The sequence below is a fragment of the Coenobita brevimanus genome, chromosome 112 (assembly GCF_032717465.1).
Source record: "Coenobita brevimanus isolate Jiangsu-jjx chromosome 112, ASM3271746v2, whole genome shotgun sequence".
Classification (NCBI taxonomy): domain Eukaryota; kingdom Metazoa; phylum Arthropoda; class Malacostraca; order Decapoda; family Coenobitidae; genus Coenobita; species Coenobita brevimanus.
In genome coordinates, this window is record NC_137065.1 from 4,908,993 (window position 1) to 4,928,548 (window position 19,556).

General features: G+C 41.7%; 1 protein-coding gene and 1 non-coding gene across 2 annotated transcripts; both read right to left on the reverse strand.

Annotated features, from left to right (window-relative positions):
- Window positions 1–1,307: 1,307 nt before the first annotated feature.
- Window positions 1,308–19,299, reverse strand: LOC145418025 (tryptase-like). Its single transcript, XM_080286560.1, has 6 exons — window positions 19,284–19,299; window positions 11,592–11,796; window positions 8,402–8,510; window positions 7,289–7,433; window positions 5,146–5,291; window positions 1,308–1,481 (listed from the first exon to the last, which is right to left on the reverse strand). Exons 1-6 carry the CDS (start codon window positions 19,297–19,299, stop codon window positions 1,308–1,310), a joined length of 795 nt encoding a protein of 264 aa, XP_080142686.1.
- LOC145418194 (5S ribosomal RNA) lies at window positions 12,149–12,267 on the reverse strand. The gene has a single exon (XR_013900649.1). It is a non-coding gene; the product is annotated as a 5S ribosomal RNA (ribosomal RNA).
- Window positions 19,300–19,556: the final 257 nt, after the last annotated feature.

Here is a 19,556-nt window from a genome sequence, read left to right on the forward strand (position 1 = left end):
ACAGGGTTGGTGGCTATAAACCGGTGGTTTAAACCAAGCATATTTTTTTTTTTTTAACCAAATCTCTCTCTCTCTCTCTCTCTCTCTCTCTCTCTCTCTCTCTCTCTCTCTCTCTCTCTCTCTCTCTCTCTCTCTCTCTCCCTCCCCTACAACTAAATTTAAAAGAATTTTAATTGCAATAGTAAAAGAGGTCTTCCATGCGTATGAGACAAGTGTAGCTTACTGATAAAAGTTGATAAAAGCATGTGAGAGAAGTGTAGCTGGCTGATAAATGCGTGTGGGACAAATGTAGCTGGCTGATAAAAGCATGTGAGACAAATGTAGCTGGCTGATAAAAGCATGTGAGACAAATGTAGCTGGCTGATAAAAGCATGTGAGACAGATGTAGCTGGCTGATAAAAAGCTGGTTAATAAAAGCATGTGAGACAAATGTAGTTGGCTGATAAAAGCATGTGAGACAAATGTAGCTGGCTGATAAAAAGCTGGCTAATAAAAGCATGAGACAAAATTAGCTGACTGATAAAAAGCTGGCTAATAAAGGCATGTGAGACAAATGTAGCTGGCTGATAAAAGCATGTGAGACAAATGTAGCTGGCTGATAAAAGCATGTGAGACAAATGTAGTTGGCTGATAAATGCTGATAAAAACATGTAAATCAAGTGTAGCTGACTGAAAAAAAAACTTGCTTTTAGACTAAATCAGGAACCGTATTTTCACTTTTTTATGTCCGAGTTCATGAACTGGTTGTCTTCGAAGTGCTTAGCACAAAAAACACAACTTCCAAGCAGAGACTCGGATGTTCTCTCCAGCTCTGCCCTCCTCTCCTTGACCTCTAAGTTAACAACACTCAATAACCATAGTAGTCTATAGACAAAACACTGAGAAACTGCATAGCATGAGCAACATAAAAAGAGCCTGATACCCTAGAACAACGCTCAGTAACCACTTGTAGTGTCTAGATAAATCACGGTGAATTAAATACCAATGCAACAATGGGCGAATAACCAACCAGATCAATATTTCTGATAATTTCATCAGCGTGAATTTAGTTTAGATAAGATGTGATTGTCAATATATCACTCACCTTTCCTTGTCCCTTGGGAATCGAAAAAAGGATAATCCCGGCTTTTTTTGCCTAGAATTTCTGCAGTTCATAGCAGCACAGACCTGACTGCCCGGCATGATATTTACATTCTGCAGCTCTGTTTCCGCGCCCGCCGGTTGGAACGCCACTGTCATCCAGAGTTACACGGGGATGGCAGGGTTGCCAGGTGTTGCATTACTCATGTGGCATCTATGAGTATGATTTACCGCATTTTCTGGCAGGTGTAGTAGCCAATGTGCTCCTCAATCCAGTCTAGATAGTCCGGTACCTTGGTGTAGATTGATGGGCCAAGACACCAATACCCAGTGCTCACGATACCCACTTGTGCCCAGCGATCGTCACACAGTTGTGCCACCAGAGGACCGCCACTGTCACCCTGTTAGTTAGGTTAGGCTGGGTTAGCTTGGGCTGGGTTGAGTTGGGCTGGATTGGGTTGGTTTGAGTTGGGTTGGTTAAGTTGGCCTGGGTTAAATTTGGTGTGGTTAGGTTAGACTGGGTTGGGTTGGGTTGGGTTGGGTTGGGCTGGGTTGGTTTGGTTTGCGTTGAACTGGGTTGGTTTGGGTGAGTTGGGTTGGCTACGTTGGTCTGCGTAAAGTCTAGTGTGGTTTAGTTTGGTGTGGTCAAGTTAGGCTGGGTTTGGCTGAGTTGGCTTGGGTTGGTTCGGGTTGGTTTGGGTTGGGATGGGTAGAGCTGGGTTGGGGTGGGTTGGGCTGGGTTGGCCTGGACTGAGTGTGATTTAGTTAGGTTAGACAGGGTTGGGTTGGTTTGAGTTAGGTTGGGTTTGTTTTAGTTGGGCAGGGCTGAGTGGAATTTGGTTGGTCTGGGTTGGACTGTGGTCGGTTATTTAGGTTGGGCTCGGTTTACTTTGGTTAGGATGAGCTGAATTGGGCTCGGCTGGGTTCTGTTAGATTGGGTTTGGTTACGCTGGGTTGAGTAAGATTGGGTTTGGTTACGCTGGGTTGAATAAGATTGGGTTTGGTTACGCTGGGTTGAGTAAGATGGGGTTTGGATAGACTGGACTGGTTAGAGTGGGTTGGGCTAGATTGGGCTGGGTTAGATTGGACTGGGTAAGAATGAACTGGGTAAGATTAGACTGGGTTAGAGTAGACTGGGTTAGATTGGATTGGGTTAGGTTCGGATGGGTTCAGATGAGTTGGGTTAGGTTACGTTGGGTTAGGTTTGGCTGACTGAGCTGGTCAGGGCTAAGTGTGGTTTGGTTACGTTAGGCTGGCCACGGCTGTGTTGAGTTAGGTTAGATTAGGTTAGTTAGGTTGGATGGGTTGAGCTGGGTTTGGTTAGGTTAGGTTAGGTTAGGTTGTGTTGGATCTGTCTAAGCTGACTTTGCTCTGGTTAGGTTAGGTTAGGTTGGGTTAGGTTAGGTTAGGTTGAGCTAGGTTAGGTTAGGTTAGGTTGGATTGGGCCGGGCCGGGTTGGATGCCCTATATTGTAGGGGTGGAGGGTTTTGTTCCTATGATTATACAGTATTACAGTATTACTTTACTGCATGACTTATCTCCACACTTGAATTTGTTCACCAAAGTGCCCTAGATCCTTATCTACAGTAGCTTGATTCGTAACCTGGTAGTTTTCTACATAGCTAGTTGCATGAATTTGCTCACTGCCTGTCTTAGTTCCTCGGCTGGCTTAGTTCCCTATCAGCGAGGCTGACCAAACGCACCCAAGGCTAAAAACATTAAAAACCAAAAGTACAGGATTCACTCAGTGTTTAAAGCCACCCAGAGAAGTACTCTGAACTATATGGAAATTAGAGATAAAAAGAAATTAACACTAAAATAGTCACGAAGATGTTCTACGGAAAGCTTTTTGGCTCACGTTGCCTCCTTCTGCCACCGAGTTCCAAGAGAACGAAAATCTCCGACTAGATAAAAGGAGTGAACCAGCACGCTCGGGGAAGTTATTCCACAGTCGCACACTAACATGCATAAAGCCCTTAATGACAGTCTTAATGTGTGTGTGTGTGTGTGTGTGTGTGTGTGTGTGTGTGTGTGTGTGTGTGTGTGTGAGAGAGAGAGAGAGAGAGAGAGAGAGAGAGAGAGAGAGTACTAAATGGGAGGACAAAAGCCACTATACAGTTCACTGCAACTATACGTTCATTAAAAACTCCCCTGTCCTGATGATTCCCAGCTTAGACCACGTATTAGACACAGTGCTGACACTCAACTGTCAAAAATAACACCAAATAACACAAAAGATCTCAATGGAACTGTCGACCACCGTGAACATAGCCAAAACCAGTGTCAGCGAAACTGGGCGTCAATCCACGACAACAAATAAAAGCCTACCCTTCATGAGAGGATTTCCCGTTTCCCCCTGTTCGCCCATAAGCACCACTGGGGATTTGGATAGAACATTGACTGTTGCGAGTCGTGATTTTTGAAAACTAGGACTTAGCAAAAAGGGACTATCTGCCCTCAGGACTCTTGTGCTTGATAGGCGTGTTTCTAAAGAGCATTCATTTTCTCGTGAAAATGGTGCATTGGTAACAACAGACGTGTTCTTATGGCAAGGAGTTATAGTAGCTGCAACCTTAGGCTCATCTCAGTGTGAACCCAGGGGACTGGAGACTAAAGCTGCTCTCCTCCGGCAGTTCATGATCCTCTTTTCGGGGGATAGGAAAGAAGATGAAAGATGTTAGTAAAAGAAGACAATGATTTCGTCCGGTCATATCAAGGTCACCACGTGAAGAGACCCTTCTCCAGCACCGGTATGGCATGTGAAGGTGTCTGGCACATAGAAATACTGTTGGGCCTCAGGGAACAGCCTATATAGCTGATGTCCAAATTCGGATGTGAAGGTTTAAAACATACTCGTAGAAAAACTGCTGTACCTCAGAGATCAACCTACCGGTATATGGTTTACTGTATGCCCCAGTGTGGTAGATGGCAGAGACCATCATCATCTCAGCTGATGTATTGCCGTCTGCTTCTTCCTACACTTTTATCATTATCTTTCTCTGTCTGCCTTCCTCTCTTCCTATTTCTCCCATCCGTCCTGTTACTTTTTATTACCCTTCTTTCCACTTTAGGTGTCTTTACACTGAGTGCGTAGCTTAATGGTTTCCTGTAACCCAGGAAACCACTTACAAAGCTGGGTAGTGACCATATAACCAAATAACTGGGTGATGTTGAGTCTACTATGGTGCCCCTGTTAACTAGGTAGAGTGGCGCAAATGGGGCGTCCATCCAAGAACAAAACCTCCACACCCTTCCCCGCGTCTTGCCGTGGCGAGGAGCTGTCTGCCGAAAGGGAACATTAGCTCTCTGTATGGGACGGCCTTGAAAGGGAGGTGTCTTGCCTGCAGGTGATGAGTCTCCTCGGCCAGACAGACAGCGACAACTGTACGCCCAGACTGGATGTGAAAGTAACCTACAATGGGTTTCACAAATCTGAGGGCCCAGAATAATGTCACTATTTTTTTGTTACTCATGAACCGATTTAAATAAAATCTGGTGCTTACACTCTATACCTCAGTACAATTTATCCACAGCTACACTAAATTTTGAAAGTGGTTTCCTTAACCGTTTAAACGTAATTGAACCCAGTTTTCTAAACTAGCGAGTTGACATGGATGGCTGCATTCTTCTTGATGATGTTTTCTTTTAACTAAGCAAGAATGTGAGGCTTGTTTATACATAATTTCCCCTTAAGGTGAACTCTCATCAAAGAAAATAATCACGAGTTAATCGGGGGAATAAAAAAAAAGGCAATTAGTTTTTGAGTATAGCATGATAACTGGATTAGTGTGGGTGACCAAAATATGTCCATTCAGCACCGGGCCAGTGAGAGGGAATAATTTCTTTTCCAGCATATGTCTCTTTAAATTCAGATGCCGAGAAGTTTATCAAACGCAGCATGGAAATGGCACAGAACAAAGTTTGTCAGTACGGAGTTTCAATTAAATTTGTCCATTAATAACCGATATATTGGCATTGTTCTGGGACCTCAGTGAACAGCCTATCCATACTATGTCCCCCAAAAGATAGGAGGGTGTATGATACTTAAAAATACTGCTGACCCACCTGACATGGAGCCTGGTCATCGCTGAGGGTACATATGGTAGAGGGGATGGCACTGATGTAGAGCGTGGAGTAAGTATCAAGACAAATCTCCTCTGTGCCAAGGTTCACAGCCACCTCTTGCAAGGTCTCTATGGGGGGTCCACTGCCTGAGAGGACATAGCATTACGGCAGCATCAGCATCGGCATCAATCATTATCACAATAGCCATTCCTTTTGTCATCATCATCATCATCATCATCGGCATCATTACTTTCATCATAATAATCATCAGCGTCGTCGTTAACATCGTCATTATTCTTCTCAGCTGTCATTGATTTTGTCATCCTCATCATCATTATCATCATCATCATCACCATCATCATTAGCAGCAGCATTATCATCGTCAATGTCATCATCATTTTCGTCATCGCTTTTGTCATCATCATCATCATCATCATCATCGTTATCTTTGCCAGTGTTTTTGTAATAACACTGGCCAACATGTATCCGTACTAAGGTATGGAACATGCTCAAACTAGCAGAACGTGGTCAAGTTGATTCGCTTTTGAAGGAAATTATGTTAAGCACATATGCTCTTCAAATTCAACATTTCCCACTATAGTTTACCCTTCTTTCTCTGACTGAAGTTATTTTTGTTTTGTTGTTTGCTTTCCACAAAAGCTAAACAAGCATATAATGGTTCTGTGTTTGCGCTGAAGTAAATAACAAAATGAAACACCAAGAGAATTCAGGCTTCGAGCTGTCGACGCAGTGGTATGCCTCCGCCAAGCATTGTGCACGGACTCACCATAGAGTTAATTCTGGGTTGAAATATGGCTAAAGATAAACTAAGTTGATTCTATATGACTTTGACCTTTGACCCCTTGATCTTGCTGACCAAATCAGCTACATTGTCCCTGTATACTCGTACTGTATCACTGACAAAAGTTTGGTCGAACTCAGTCAAGTGGTTCAGGAAATATTGCCCCCACACCCATATGGCCTTGACCTTTGACCCCTTGACCTTGCTGACCAAATCAGTTCATTGCCCTTTTATACTGTATCACTAATAAAAGTTTAGTCGAAATCCTCCTGGGGGTTTATTAGATATAGCACTCACTAGGATAACTTAGTCGACTCCATGATCTTGACCTCTGACCCGTTGACCTAGCTGAGCTAATCAGTTCATCATCTCCTCATATTACATCACGGTCATAAGTCTGGTAGAAAGCCGTTGATGGTTTCACGAGATACCGCGCTCAAAATAGAATTAACGGTGGTCACAAGCAAATCGCCTCGACGTTGCCCTGTGCTCCCATTTGGCTGCCCTCGCTCCAACTCAGTCCCTCCTCTCTCATATATGTCTCCACTCCATCCCTCCATCCCATCCTTGGTCTCCACCTCCTCCTCTCCTCCTCCATTTCCGTGTTGGTCTTCCTCCCTTCCTCTGGCCCTTCACCTCATCCAAATACACTTTTCTAGTTAGTCTCTCGTTCTCCATCCTCTCCAAATGACGAAACACTAATACATTTGACACAAAAATAACATCTTTGGCTTGAGGGGAACCATCCCTTCAGCGTGACGTAGATTTGCATTGTATTCTTGCCCCAGTTGGTAAGCAGGAAAATAAGGTCTGTATTATACCCTCTTCAGTTCGAACACTTTATCATCATTATAGTTTAGTCCTAATTTGTCCCATACAAACAGGAACTTTACGGTCTGGGATTAGGCTATTCAGTCCCGACATTTAACAAATGGTGGCCAGCGTCTCTACCCTGACTGGTATTATGCATGCAGGAAACGCCATCCACCTCTCAGATGGAATACCTTACAGGCTCCACTTAGCTGGAGAGCCTAAACTCACTATACCACTGGGCGTCATTTTGTTATATGGTTACCACCCAGTGTAGTAAATGGTTTCCCGGGGTACAGGAAACCTTTTGGCTCGTCAATCACTGGAGAGAGAGAGAGAGAGAGAGAGAGAGAGAGAGAGAGAGAGAGAGAGAGGGCAGCCCAACATCGAGTGAGTGGATGATGGGCGCCCCCACCTACCACTAGGAAAAAAAAATCGCATGGGGATAAGAAGAATATAGGAAGAATAGGGAAAAAAAATGCGTCCTCCAGCTGAAGGCATTAAGGAAAAATACACACTATTATTACTTACTATCGAAACTAAGAGACCCCCATCCTGCAACCACTGCCATGCCACCATAGGGAATGTCCTCCTCCAGACCCAGGCAGATGGGCTGGATGTTGGCACTCTTGAAATCTAACTCCTTCTCTAACTTGACCAGGGCGATGTCGTAACCCTGAAGAAAAAGGGTTTTAGCTATACAATCAGGTTAATACATGGAAGATCTCTCAGTTGAACAAAATCGTCGAACTTAACACCATCTATCTACCTACCTATATTTTTTATCTATCTATCTATCTAACTGCCTATATTGATATCTCTATCTAACTACCTCTTATAGAATATTAACAGATGTGCTTTCAAAGAAAACAAGGAAACTGCACAGCCAATCCCGCGATACGTTTAACGATTTCTTTGAAGTCCAGGTGATCAATCTCCTATTTCTGATGATTTTTGTTTGGGGGAGGAGGCTGACCTCCTTAAGAATCACTAGGGTTCACGACCCCCAAGTATCACGTTATGCATGAGAGTTCAATCCATTGTACAATGTGTACTAAGATATCAGAGCCATATACTCGTACGTCATCTTTTCATTATTTCTGATAATTTATTTGGTGGGTTGCGGTGGGGGCCGGTCTTCCCTAAAAATCAAGGTTGGAAAATTGTATATGGTGGAAGACATTTGGAGTATTCAGACGAACTCATGTGAGAAGTTTGTTTCAGATCTTTCTCCTATTTCTGAGAGTTTTTATATTGGGGAGGGGAGGAGAATCACTCTCTCAAGTATCGTATTACGGATACGAGCCTATTGTACAATTTGTACTAAAATTTCAAAGTCAAATCTGCCCTAGAAATTTTAATTTGGTAAGGGAGGCTGACCTCCCTAAAAATCGTGACTGCAAACTGTATATGGTGGAAAATCTTCCCAGTAACCAGCCGAACTCACTTGGCAAGTTTCACTTAAATCCATCAAATAGCCTAGAAGTTGAAGCACGCGTGCGCACCCACCCACCCACACACTACCCCTGCCCACACACACACAACATAAAATTAACCTCCTATATAACAAGGAAAAATACAATAACTTACATCAGATACTATTTCATTAGAAAAAGGATATGGTCGAAAATCCGAAAAGTTTACCTGCATGTAGTCGATATACTCCTCGTGAATAACGTAGTCTTGTGCCACCACGGACTGACGTTCAGACAGAAAGGAGGAGCCGAAATACACTGTTACTTTTTGGGCCACCCTGGAATAGAGCATAATAATAATAACAATACTAAACATGTAACAGGCGTCCACACTGAAAGCGTGGAACGTGTTCGAGCGAGCGAGCGAGCAAGTCAGTGCTGAATATTGTCTCATGTGGCTCATCATCTTTCTCTGATTTCCTGACCTCAAAATACTAAAAAGAACTTAATCGATTACACCAAAAATATTCCCTCACACTTCCTAAAACCAATACTCCTCTTGTATTAATTTTAGGTCTAGGGCTTGGGACCTAGCAAGTTAATAATGACTTTGCTTTTTGCTCACTCACAAAAATTACTTTCACCAAATCTCTCGGTGCACTTCAGTTCGAATCAGAAATCAGAAATTCAGAGTTTCTCTCGTCGATCAGGGTATTGTATTAGTCTGACTCGGATTCAGTCAAAAGTTTCCAAAAAAATAGTCAAACAGAAGGTATTGTTTGTTTTGAAAAGGCAAAACCTGGTTGATCTCAGCAATCGTCGGAAAATACTGCTGCGCTACTCACGCAACCTTAGACCGTTACTTCTTGCGCAGCCGGCTGTTACGCTAATCTGCCTTATAAAAAATAGTTTCCTCGATTTACGGCAAAACTATGAAATTATAATAACTGAGGATTTTTATGCCTTTTCCAAATTGGTGTCTATCTTTCTTGTAACTTTCAAATTGGCTGAGATATCCATAAAAGTTCGCTGCTGTACTACAGAGTTTTCCTCCCGACCCCTGCCCCCATTTTTCTTGCTGATACGATAAATCTTTCGCTCGGGTACATATGTCAGGGGTCCAAACTGTGACATAAATTTGGTGTTCTGTGATGATGATGATGATGATGACGATGACGATGATGATGATGATGATGATGATAATAGTAGTAGTAGTAGTAGTAGTAGTTCATCAAGGAATCAGCTTTATTGTTTGGTTTACTAATACATTTTTACAGTTACTGATGATTTTTAAAAGATGGTTTTCAAAAGTTTACTTCTTGCACTTGCGATGCTAAATTTAGTAACGTAATACGCGGTAATATTTCCTAGTCTACATATTAATTATTGGTATATAGGCTGGAACAATTATGCAAGTATATCAAATAAAGGAACAAAAATATTTCTAAAAACACTAATACACACAACCCTCTATTATCATAATTATAGAATATTAAAATTAAACACTGTAGTAATAGTAGTAGTAGTAGTAGTAGAAACCCCAGGCCCATCAAGGATAAACGCAGTTGACTACAGGATGAATTTTGCCCTCCTGCTGTCCACTATCCTTTTTGGGAACAGAGAGGACAATGATGGATGTTTGAATAACCAGATAGTGGAGCTGCCCAGCTATATCAGTGCCACCACGTGAAGGCATCCCTCTCCTGCACCACTGATAATGGCAGATCTAATATACAGGGTGGTCCATATAAAATGCTCTTCAACCACTCCACCAGACGTTTTCTAGTGTGTTGCGGGAACGGTTTAGTGTTATCACTGTCTACGCTGCATCATTTATTTATTTCCTATTCCCATCGCCACACCCACGCCAGCACCAGCATAGTGAGCTGTCCCTGCAGCACATAAGATACTTCCAAGTGAGTTTCTAGTGGAGCGCTATGTATGAGCCGCCCTATATAACCTAACGGCCATACAGGAAAATGGCTGATCAAAGAAGAACACATAATAATCAGTTCCTGGCGTAAATGATCATTTTGGCTTTGCAATATCACAAATGGGAGTGCCAATGGAGGTTTTAACAATTCATAAAGAGACTACGATCGCAGATTCTGACAATTCAGCAAGATATTTCTCTCAGAAATTTTAACAGTTCAGCAAGATACTTCAGTCGGAGATTTTAACAATTCAGCTGGACACTTCATTCGGAGTTTTAACAATCCAGCAAGATACTTCTGGTCTGCCAAACATAAGAACCTTGAATGTCATAATGCACATTTTAAATTCAATTCTAGTCTTTTCCAACAGCCACTGCAACTCTGATAGAGGTAATAAACATGTAAACTCTCAATTATCCGGCATAGTTCAGCCAAGCCCTGCACTGAATAAAGCAAAACACCAGTTATTGCATAGTACCCTCTATTGGTCAATATATCAGTGACACGCCGGATATTGTGTTACTCTCCATCTCGACTCTCAATCCTAAAAACTTCCCCCTGAGAAAAATTTTAAAATAAAACATAAAATGCAATAATGCAATGGCACAGTACAGGAATACGGAAATACAGAACCTGTTGTCTACCACATATGAGCCGGTTGATAGGCCTCAGTGCTGGATATTGCATAGAACCGCCGGTTCCGTTCCGTTTTGGAGCCAGATATTGCATAATTTTGCCGGATATTGCTTTAACAGAGCTATGCCAGCAGCGTCACATATTGTGTTGAGCCAAATATTGTGACGATGGATAACTGAGAGTTTACTGTAATGGGGATTCTTGGAGATTTCCTGTACTGGCCACTTGAGAGTTTTGGGCTACAAGGAAGTTGAAAATTTTGACTCTGATAGCTTGTTTACTATCAGCATAAATCACATTTGCAATAAAGAAACACCATATGAATAGTTTTCACACGTTAACAAGTACTTACTGAACAATGTTACGCTTTGATTTAGCAGTAAATAAGTAAAATAATAAGCAATTTCTCAAAAACTGTGAAAAAACGGACAGTCGTCAATACCGTGTTTTCCATAATTGCGACAAATATCGAAGCACAGCCATGTCCAGCACATATCTGATATAATGTGAAAGCCACTTTTACATATCTATCTTTTTTCAAGGCAATTTGTGCTAATACTACAAAAATTATCAGTGTCGACACTTTCAACTTCCTTGTGGCCAAATTTGTTATGACCTGAGTATTAGCTACCAAGTTAATTCTCACAGTTGAGTGTTCACTAACATTATATTGCAGCAAATGCCAGGCAGTTCTGTTCAATTTAGAGAGACTCATAGGTGCCTGAGAGGTTCATTCTGACACCAATAAGCTTCTGATGGTCGGGACAGCTCTAGTGTTCTATTCCAACAAACGCCAGGTTATTTTATCTAAATGAAAGTGGGTCATAGAACGAGAGCATTAACAGATACTCAGAGTCGATGAAGAGGCAGTGTGCAGCAGTCAGAATCCAGCGGGAAGCGATGATGGATCCGCCACAAGCACGGTACTTATTGGGGAAGTTAATACCGAGGTACACTTGGTAGGGGTACTCATCGCGGGAGGCATCAGAACCACCGACGATCCTGGGCTGAGGCTTATAATCTAGCGCGTCAATGGGGGTCCACCCGCAGTGCTCTGTGGGGGGAAAAGAAAGTCTTAGGCCGCATCCACACCAGGTGCTTGATGATGTAGGGCGGGTGCGGTCAGAGTTCTGTATCACTGTAACCCACAAAGTTCTTGGCCTTACCCGCCCTTGTCCAGTGGGGCCACGTCAATGAGTTACAATGATGCCAAACTCCCACCTGCACCAGCAAGCATTTGGTGTGGACGCAGCCTTACTGAGACAGTGTGCGGAGAGGTAAATAATTCATTCATTGCCAGACGCCATGTATCCCAAACGGGGTGGCCAAGGGCTTAGCGTTAATTGTTTTACAGGGAGGGGCACTAATCCTCCACCAACCCCACTTGACACGTAGGGAGAACATTATGCCAACAGCATCTGGTATTCCCAGGCGGTCACCCGTCCAAGTACTAACCAGACCCAACGTTGCTTAACTTCGCTGATCGGACGGGAAGCGGTGTACTCAACGTGGTATGGCCGTTGCTCCTCTTAAATTATGAAGGTCAGTTAAAATACTGTAACAGTAGGGAATAATTTGACCACAGTTAGCAATACGGTAATCAAAATTCTTTTATTATCCTTCATGTTTTTCAATAATGATCAAAATTATGGACTTTGCCTTCTTCTTTCCCATCTAAAATATAATACTATGGTCCAAATCACACAAATCGCAGAGAGAGAGAGAGAGAGAGAGAGAGAGAGAGAGAGAGAGAGATTATATAGCACTTGCTGAAGGCACAACGTGACTGAACTGTCTGTACTGTTATTAATAGCACTGTAAAATGCAGGATACAAACTAATGTAAAATGCACGACAAAAACTAATAAAATCTAATTACCATTGTCATTCCATATATGTTCGTCAAACAATGCACCTTACATTCCTCCAGCCAAATCAAGTCTTAATTTCTTCAGTTCGATGTTTCATCCACACTGGACAAGCGAGAGTGGGTGCTATGTTATACGAAGAGCACGCTTGAGAGCGCACGTCTTTCTGTCTTTCTCAGTGTTAAAAAAAAAAAAAAAAAAATCCAATTTAAACCAAAGGGCCAAGGATCCAAGGATAACCGTTGAGGACATGCACCGTTCGTCTGGGGAAAAAAAAAAAAAAATCATGGTCAAGGTCCCAGTGCTAGGTCAAATGTAGATCTAGCAAAATCAACTTAGGCAGTGTTTATCCAGTCTGGACCTTGAGGGAAGTGCTGAAGTTAAGGGAAGAATTAAATTATTCGGTTTTGTGAGCAAACAGTCAATGGTCAAGGCCACAGGGCAAAGTCAGAGTTCGCTCTGTGTGTGTGTGTGTGTGTGTGTGTGTGTGTGTGTGTGTGTGTGTGTATTGACTAACATGATAGCTCGCGCAGTGTTGATCTGACTTTAATCATAGTGGAAGGGCTGAGTGTTAGTAATGGAGTAAACCTAATGCTTTTTTTTTTTTTTTTTTTTTTTAATCACTGGTTTAAGATCAATGTCACACGGCAACGGCAACTTTACGTTTTTATCCGATTCAGACAATACTTTGTGAAAAGGCTGAGGATAAGACAAGAATAAAAGTATTCCCTTTTGAGAACAAGCAGTCAATACACAAGGCCACAGGTGGAAGTGTTAAACGTCAGACAAGAACGAAGAGATTCACTTCTGAGAGTAACCAGTGAAAGGTCAAGGTAATGTACAAGGCAAGGTTAAAGTTCCATCCGTCTGTCAGTGTGTGAACAAAACGGTTAAAATCGTTTTGATCTGAGTTCGATAATACTTGGTGAGAGAGGTGCAGATCACTCAAGAGGTTGGCTTACCGTAATATCTTTTAAGGGGCAGTAAGTCAAAGGTGAAGGTCACATTGCAAGGTCATCTCCAACAATTTGTGAAAGGGTTTAGGCTAAAATAAGGATAAGGAGATTCGAGTTTGAGAAAAATCAAAGGACAAAAAGACTAAGAACACAGGGAAAAGCCACCTGTCAATTTACTGGGCTAAAGCAACTCAGTTTTGCTCTGATCTGAACCAAAGTTGTTGGTAGTGTTAAGGCTTAGGCAAGAGTGTAGTAATTAGCTTTCGAGGGTAATAGCTCGAAGGTCAAGGTCACAGGGCAAAGTCAAATTTTAAGCTTAGGGCCGTTGCACTCAGAACGTTTCTTCTTATGATTTATTTATTTCTCTATCTATTTATTTATCTATCTGTCCATCTATCTATCTGCCTATATCTATCTATCTATCTCTATTCTTCATTTAAGCGATCAGATTCACCTCAGGATAGACAATTAAACTTGGAGGCATTACATATTCTTCTGCCTTCACTTTGCCAGTTTGATACTGGGCCGCGCTTTTAAGTTTAATAAGATCGCATAGTGGCAGAAAATTGAAATATTAAGTATTTGTTCATGGTCTTTTACAGGTATTAAAAGAAAGAGGAGGACCATTCGACTCACCACAGAAGGGTCTCCTGACTGAACATCCGGGGGGTGGACCGGGACTGTCAGTTGAACCTATAAAGTCATGACACTTTAATCCATGTAGGTTCCTGTGTCAGTCTCCACACACACACACACACACACACACACACAAGGATAGCCAGCATCAAAAACATTAAGTACAAACCTTTTCGTGGGCATTGCAGTCCAGAGTACCAGCCTTCTCCAGTATACTGCTAAATACTCATCATGAAATCCAACTGAGGCTGCTGTAAGAGATTTTAGTTTTCTCGAATGTACGTAATAATAATAACAATAATAATAATAATAATAATAATAATAATAATAATAATAATAACAATAACAATAAAGCAGCAGCAGCAGTAATAATAATAATAATAATAATAATTATAGTAGTAGTAGTAGTAGTAGCAGTAGTAGTAGTAATTAAAAATAATAATGATAACAATAATGATAATAATAATAATAATAAATATATAAAAATTAATACATGCATCAATAAACAAAATGGGCATGCAGAATTCGATGATATCTAAAACAATCAATGTAGCTCGAGATGTCCTGAGAATATAGATATTTTGCCATCAGGATATGCGTATGATAATAATACTAACTAGAAAATGTCATAGAAAAGTGATACATGGCATCTTCATGAAAAGAAATTCGGTTACCTACGGGTTTTGGGCTACAAGGAAACTGAAAATATGGACAGTGATAATTTTCGCAGTACGGTATTAGCCCACATCTTGTTTAATATTAAAAATGTGTGAAAATGGCTTTGATATATAATGCCAAGTATTTGCTGAAAGTGCTATTCTTTGATTCAGCTGTAATTAAGGAAAGGGCAGTACTGAAGTTCGTCCATCTTGCCACAGTGTTTGACAAATTACTCATTTTTCTTTTTTATTTACGGATAAATTGAAGTATGACATTGTTCAGCAAGTACGTAAGGTCATTTCAAAGCCAAATTCAGAGGTTAAGGCGACGTGTGAGAAATTAATTTGTGGTCACCTCCTACGGGATTAAGGCATCTGGCAATAGATAAGTAAAAAGATAGATACAGATATTTTCACACGATATTCATCTGTTTCAAAAAAGAATTATGCTGATACTACGAAAATTAATAATGCCAATATTTTGAACTTCCTTTTAGCTAAAAATTTGCAAAAATCTTCGGAAAATTTAAAATAGTTATCGTTTCTGGTGTCAGGGTATTTCGCACAAAGTTCTGACTAATACTTTTCGTTGACCGAGTGCATGGAATTAGTACCTTCTGGTTGTACTGAAATATTGCATCTTTTTTTTCCTTGGATCTTATAGGCTACCCGCTGAAAAAAAAAGAAAGAAAAAAGAAAGAAAGAAAATGGTCGAAATCGCCATGCATGTACAGTCGCGAGCAGCAATCGGTATCCCCCCTCTTGGCTGAAGCCATGGCCAGAGAAGAGCAGGGAATCGAACAACCTCTCCCGCCACCCCCCATCCCCACCCTCACCCTCACTCTCACCCCCCCACAACCCACCCCCATCCCCATCCCCACCCTCACCCAGCTTCAGCCAAGAGGGGGGATACCGATTGCTGCTCGCGACTGTACTTTGTTTTGAATTATTACTATTGATCATATTATGGTGTTTTATTTATATGTTAATTTGCATGCACTTGTACCCAAAATCTGTCACTATTCGGTTATATAGATGTATTCGTTCAGGATTTTGTGATGATGTTGTAATAGTCAGTCAGTCAGTATGTGTGTGTGTGTGTGTGTGTGTGTGTGTGTGTGTGTGTGTGTGTTAGCAGCCGCTCTATGCATAATTCATACAGTCCACTCACATGACAAATTCTGTATGCAGCAACCCTCCCCCCACACACACACCACCACCACCATTACCATTTAAATCACCACCATCACCACAAAGACCAACACACACACACACACACACACACACACACACACACACACACACACACACATCCACGGTCACCACAAAGATCCCCCTACCCCCCCACACACCACATCACCCCCAACAACACACCCCACCACCACCACCACCACAACCAACAGCAACGCCCCACCACAACACCATCACCAACAGATTAGTGGGAATGAAATCTATGTGAGATCCTTAGAGCTGCAGTATCTTATCAGCCAAATCACTTATTACTTCTAAGTTATCAAAACAAAGTACTCTTACGTATCAACCATCTATACTGGTAAATTAAAATCCCTGGCCTGCTTTATAGAATAGATACCAAGGTTAGTAAGAAACAATTTTAACGTCATTTTCACGGCTATACTAATATCTCATTTACATTAATTTGGACCCAGATTTTTGACACTGGCAGAAAAAGACAATTCTACGATTCTGCATCCTTTCCAAAACACATCTTCATGACTAGTACAACATTTCCGTGCTACTTTGTTGTTACAACTCAGCATTTAAGACTGGGAGAGGGATATTTTAGACCAAATTTGAGTAAAAAGAGCAGTCTGACAGCCACAATATTATATTCTTTTAGTTTTTAGTTCATATAATGTACAGCACTTTTCTCTGTTTTATACAGCTCAGCCGATGAACAGCCTGCCAGCCATGGATAAAGTGAGTGCTGTCTGTCATATGGAAACACACGCACACATGTCTTTCACACCTTCAGCACTATCCTGCAGCAGAAAATTTAATGTGTAAAATTCTTACCCCATATGGCTTGTAAAATAACCCCACTTTTTTTTTTTTTTTTTTTTTTTGAAGGAGACAAGAGCACGAAGTGGAAATTAGTTATTTGAGAGGAGAAAGTGGAGTTACGTGAAGGACAGACCAACAAATGAAGAAATAAAGGAGTGCTGTTGTGGTGATTTGAATGTGACAATACATTATAGGATATGCTCCAAGATGGTCTGGCCATGTAGAGAAGATGGAAAATGAGAGACTGACTAAATGAGTGTACGTGAGTGAGTAGGAGAGGGAGACCAGGGATGAGATGGAGGGATGGGGTAAAGAGATATATGAGGGAGAGGGGTGTGAATTGGATGGCAGCAGACAGAGGAACATGAAGGTGATTTGCCTGTGGCCACCCCTTATGGAATCAAGGCATCTTGCAGTAGGCAGATAGGTTCGATTACCTGCTTATACGAACGTCCCTTAACTACTACCCTATCCCCCGAGAGGTGGATGGTGGATTGCAGAAGGGCAACTGATGATGCCTACAGTCCACTGGGTTCTCGTTTCTGATGAGCCTGGGGCCACAGCAACAACAACGACACCTCCGATGGCGTGTGGCATATACATTTTTTCGCTTTTTACCCTAGAACGATAAAAATAAACTTAGGAGACATTATTCAAATCGCACAGGTTAGACAAAGCCATCAAGACCTTCACTATTGGCTACCTTAACTTCTCCATCGTGAATTCCAAGTAGACTAATTAGGTTAACACAAAAATACTATGCCAGTTGCAAAGTGTATGGGTAAGTTGGGGGAACAACAGCATTTATTTTCTGTCACTAAGTCGAGGTAAGTTACAAAAGGACGAAAATGAGTGTCATATCTACAATATAAATTATTTGTATATGGGTGTATCGAGCTGCTATCCCTAGACGCATTGACCGATTTTGACGAATCTTAACAGAAACACTTCCTGTGCCCCCAGAATTTGTATACACTTGTTTGGCTTCAAAATATCGAAAAATATTTTATTTACGAAATTATTATAGGTACCTCTCACTTGTGAGTTTTCTGTAACGGAGCCACCGAAGCCAAGTCCATTTTCTTCGAGCCTAACCACAGACTAGTTTATTCATACTTAATTATTTCATTTCAAAGAAAGAAAGAAAAAAAAAAAGTGACAGGCCTACACGTACCCAACGAGCGTAGGCTGCTGTATATGGCCTTTTGCAAGTTGAATAAAATAAGCATAATGGAGTTCCTTTCTCAGTTTGGGAAAATCATATGGGACTGACAACAGCTAAAATAAAGTAGAAAAAAAAAATCTACTGAGGGCGTTGATAGACAGGGTGGTGCATACATAGCACTGCACTATAAATTCATCTGGTGGGATCTTGTGCGTTGTGGGGAGGACTCAATATGCTGGTGTGGGCGCGGGTTTTGTAGTGGGAGTAGGAAACGAATAAATGATTCAGGATAATAGTGTGGGTGTGGGTGTGGCAGAGGGAATAAGAAATGAATGAATAATGTGGGATAGACACCGCTAACGCTGACAGAGCCGTGCCCGCAACACACAAGAAATCGCGTGGCAGACTGTATGACAAGGGTTGTACAAGGTGGTCCGCAAATAGCACTGCATTATAAACGTACCTGATAGCATCTTATGTGTTGTCGGGATGGCTCAGTCTGCTGGCGTGGGAATGGGTGTGGGTGTGGGAGTAGGAATGAATAAATGATGCGGGATAGATACTGATAACTCTGACAGGCGTCCCAGGAACACACAAGAAATCACTCGGTGAGGTGGAAGAGGAGTGTTATATATGGACCATCCTTTACACCACTATGTATATTCATGAAAGAGATTTTAGAGTCTGCAATATGATGGCACATTTCACTTTTTTTTTTTTTTCTAATATCCACAGACGATAACATACGAGTAGGATTTTTCAAACTACTGGGGTCAGGGGTTCCGCCATGTAATAACACCCCCTGCTAAATACCAATAAACCAGTCCTGTAAGACATAGCCCTAGCACGTTTTTTTAATACTAATAATGTGTGTCAGTGCCGAAGTGGTGACATGTGGTGGTGTATGGTACGTAGGTGGACTGATGGGCCTTTTGGAAATGACAAAATAAAGCGGGAAAAGAATGGTTAGTCTTATGGTCCGAATTTTTGGTTCGTCACACACACTAGGCCTACGCACCCATTTTCGGTCCGGTTCGGTTTGCAGTTCGGACTTTTCTCACTGTGTTCAGAGGTTACATCAAGAATGGTACACTGTTTATTATTTACATTGGTATATATTTGCTGGTGTTACACAGGAGTGCTGGGTTGATAATACGAATTTATTCCCAGAGGATGACGCCTGCCGGTAACGTACGTAGGCTTTGTGCTTTTTCTGAGGGCACTGGTTTTGCTCACTTGTGTTCCAGCGCATCGAGCTTAGGAAAATGCGACATAATATCAATGAGGAACAGGGTTGGAGAGAGGACTGATCCTTGAGTGATACATGCATTAACTGAGGGGAAATCTGAATAAATATTGTATACCTTACTCTCATCGTTCTACTGTATAGCTTAGAAAAGTGGTCAGTGGAAGAAAAAACGCTAGGGGATGGGAAATGAGTTTGGATAACAGGGAACGTATCCATACTCTGCCGAAATCTTTACAAATATCAAGGGCTACTGCATCGGT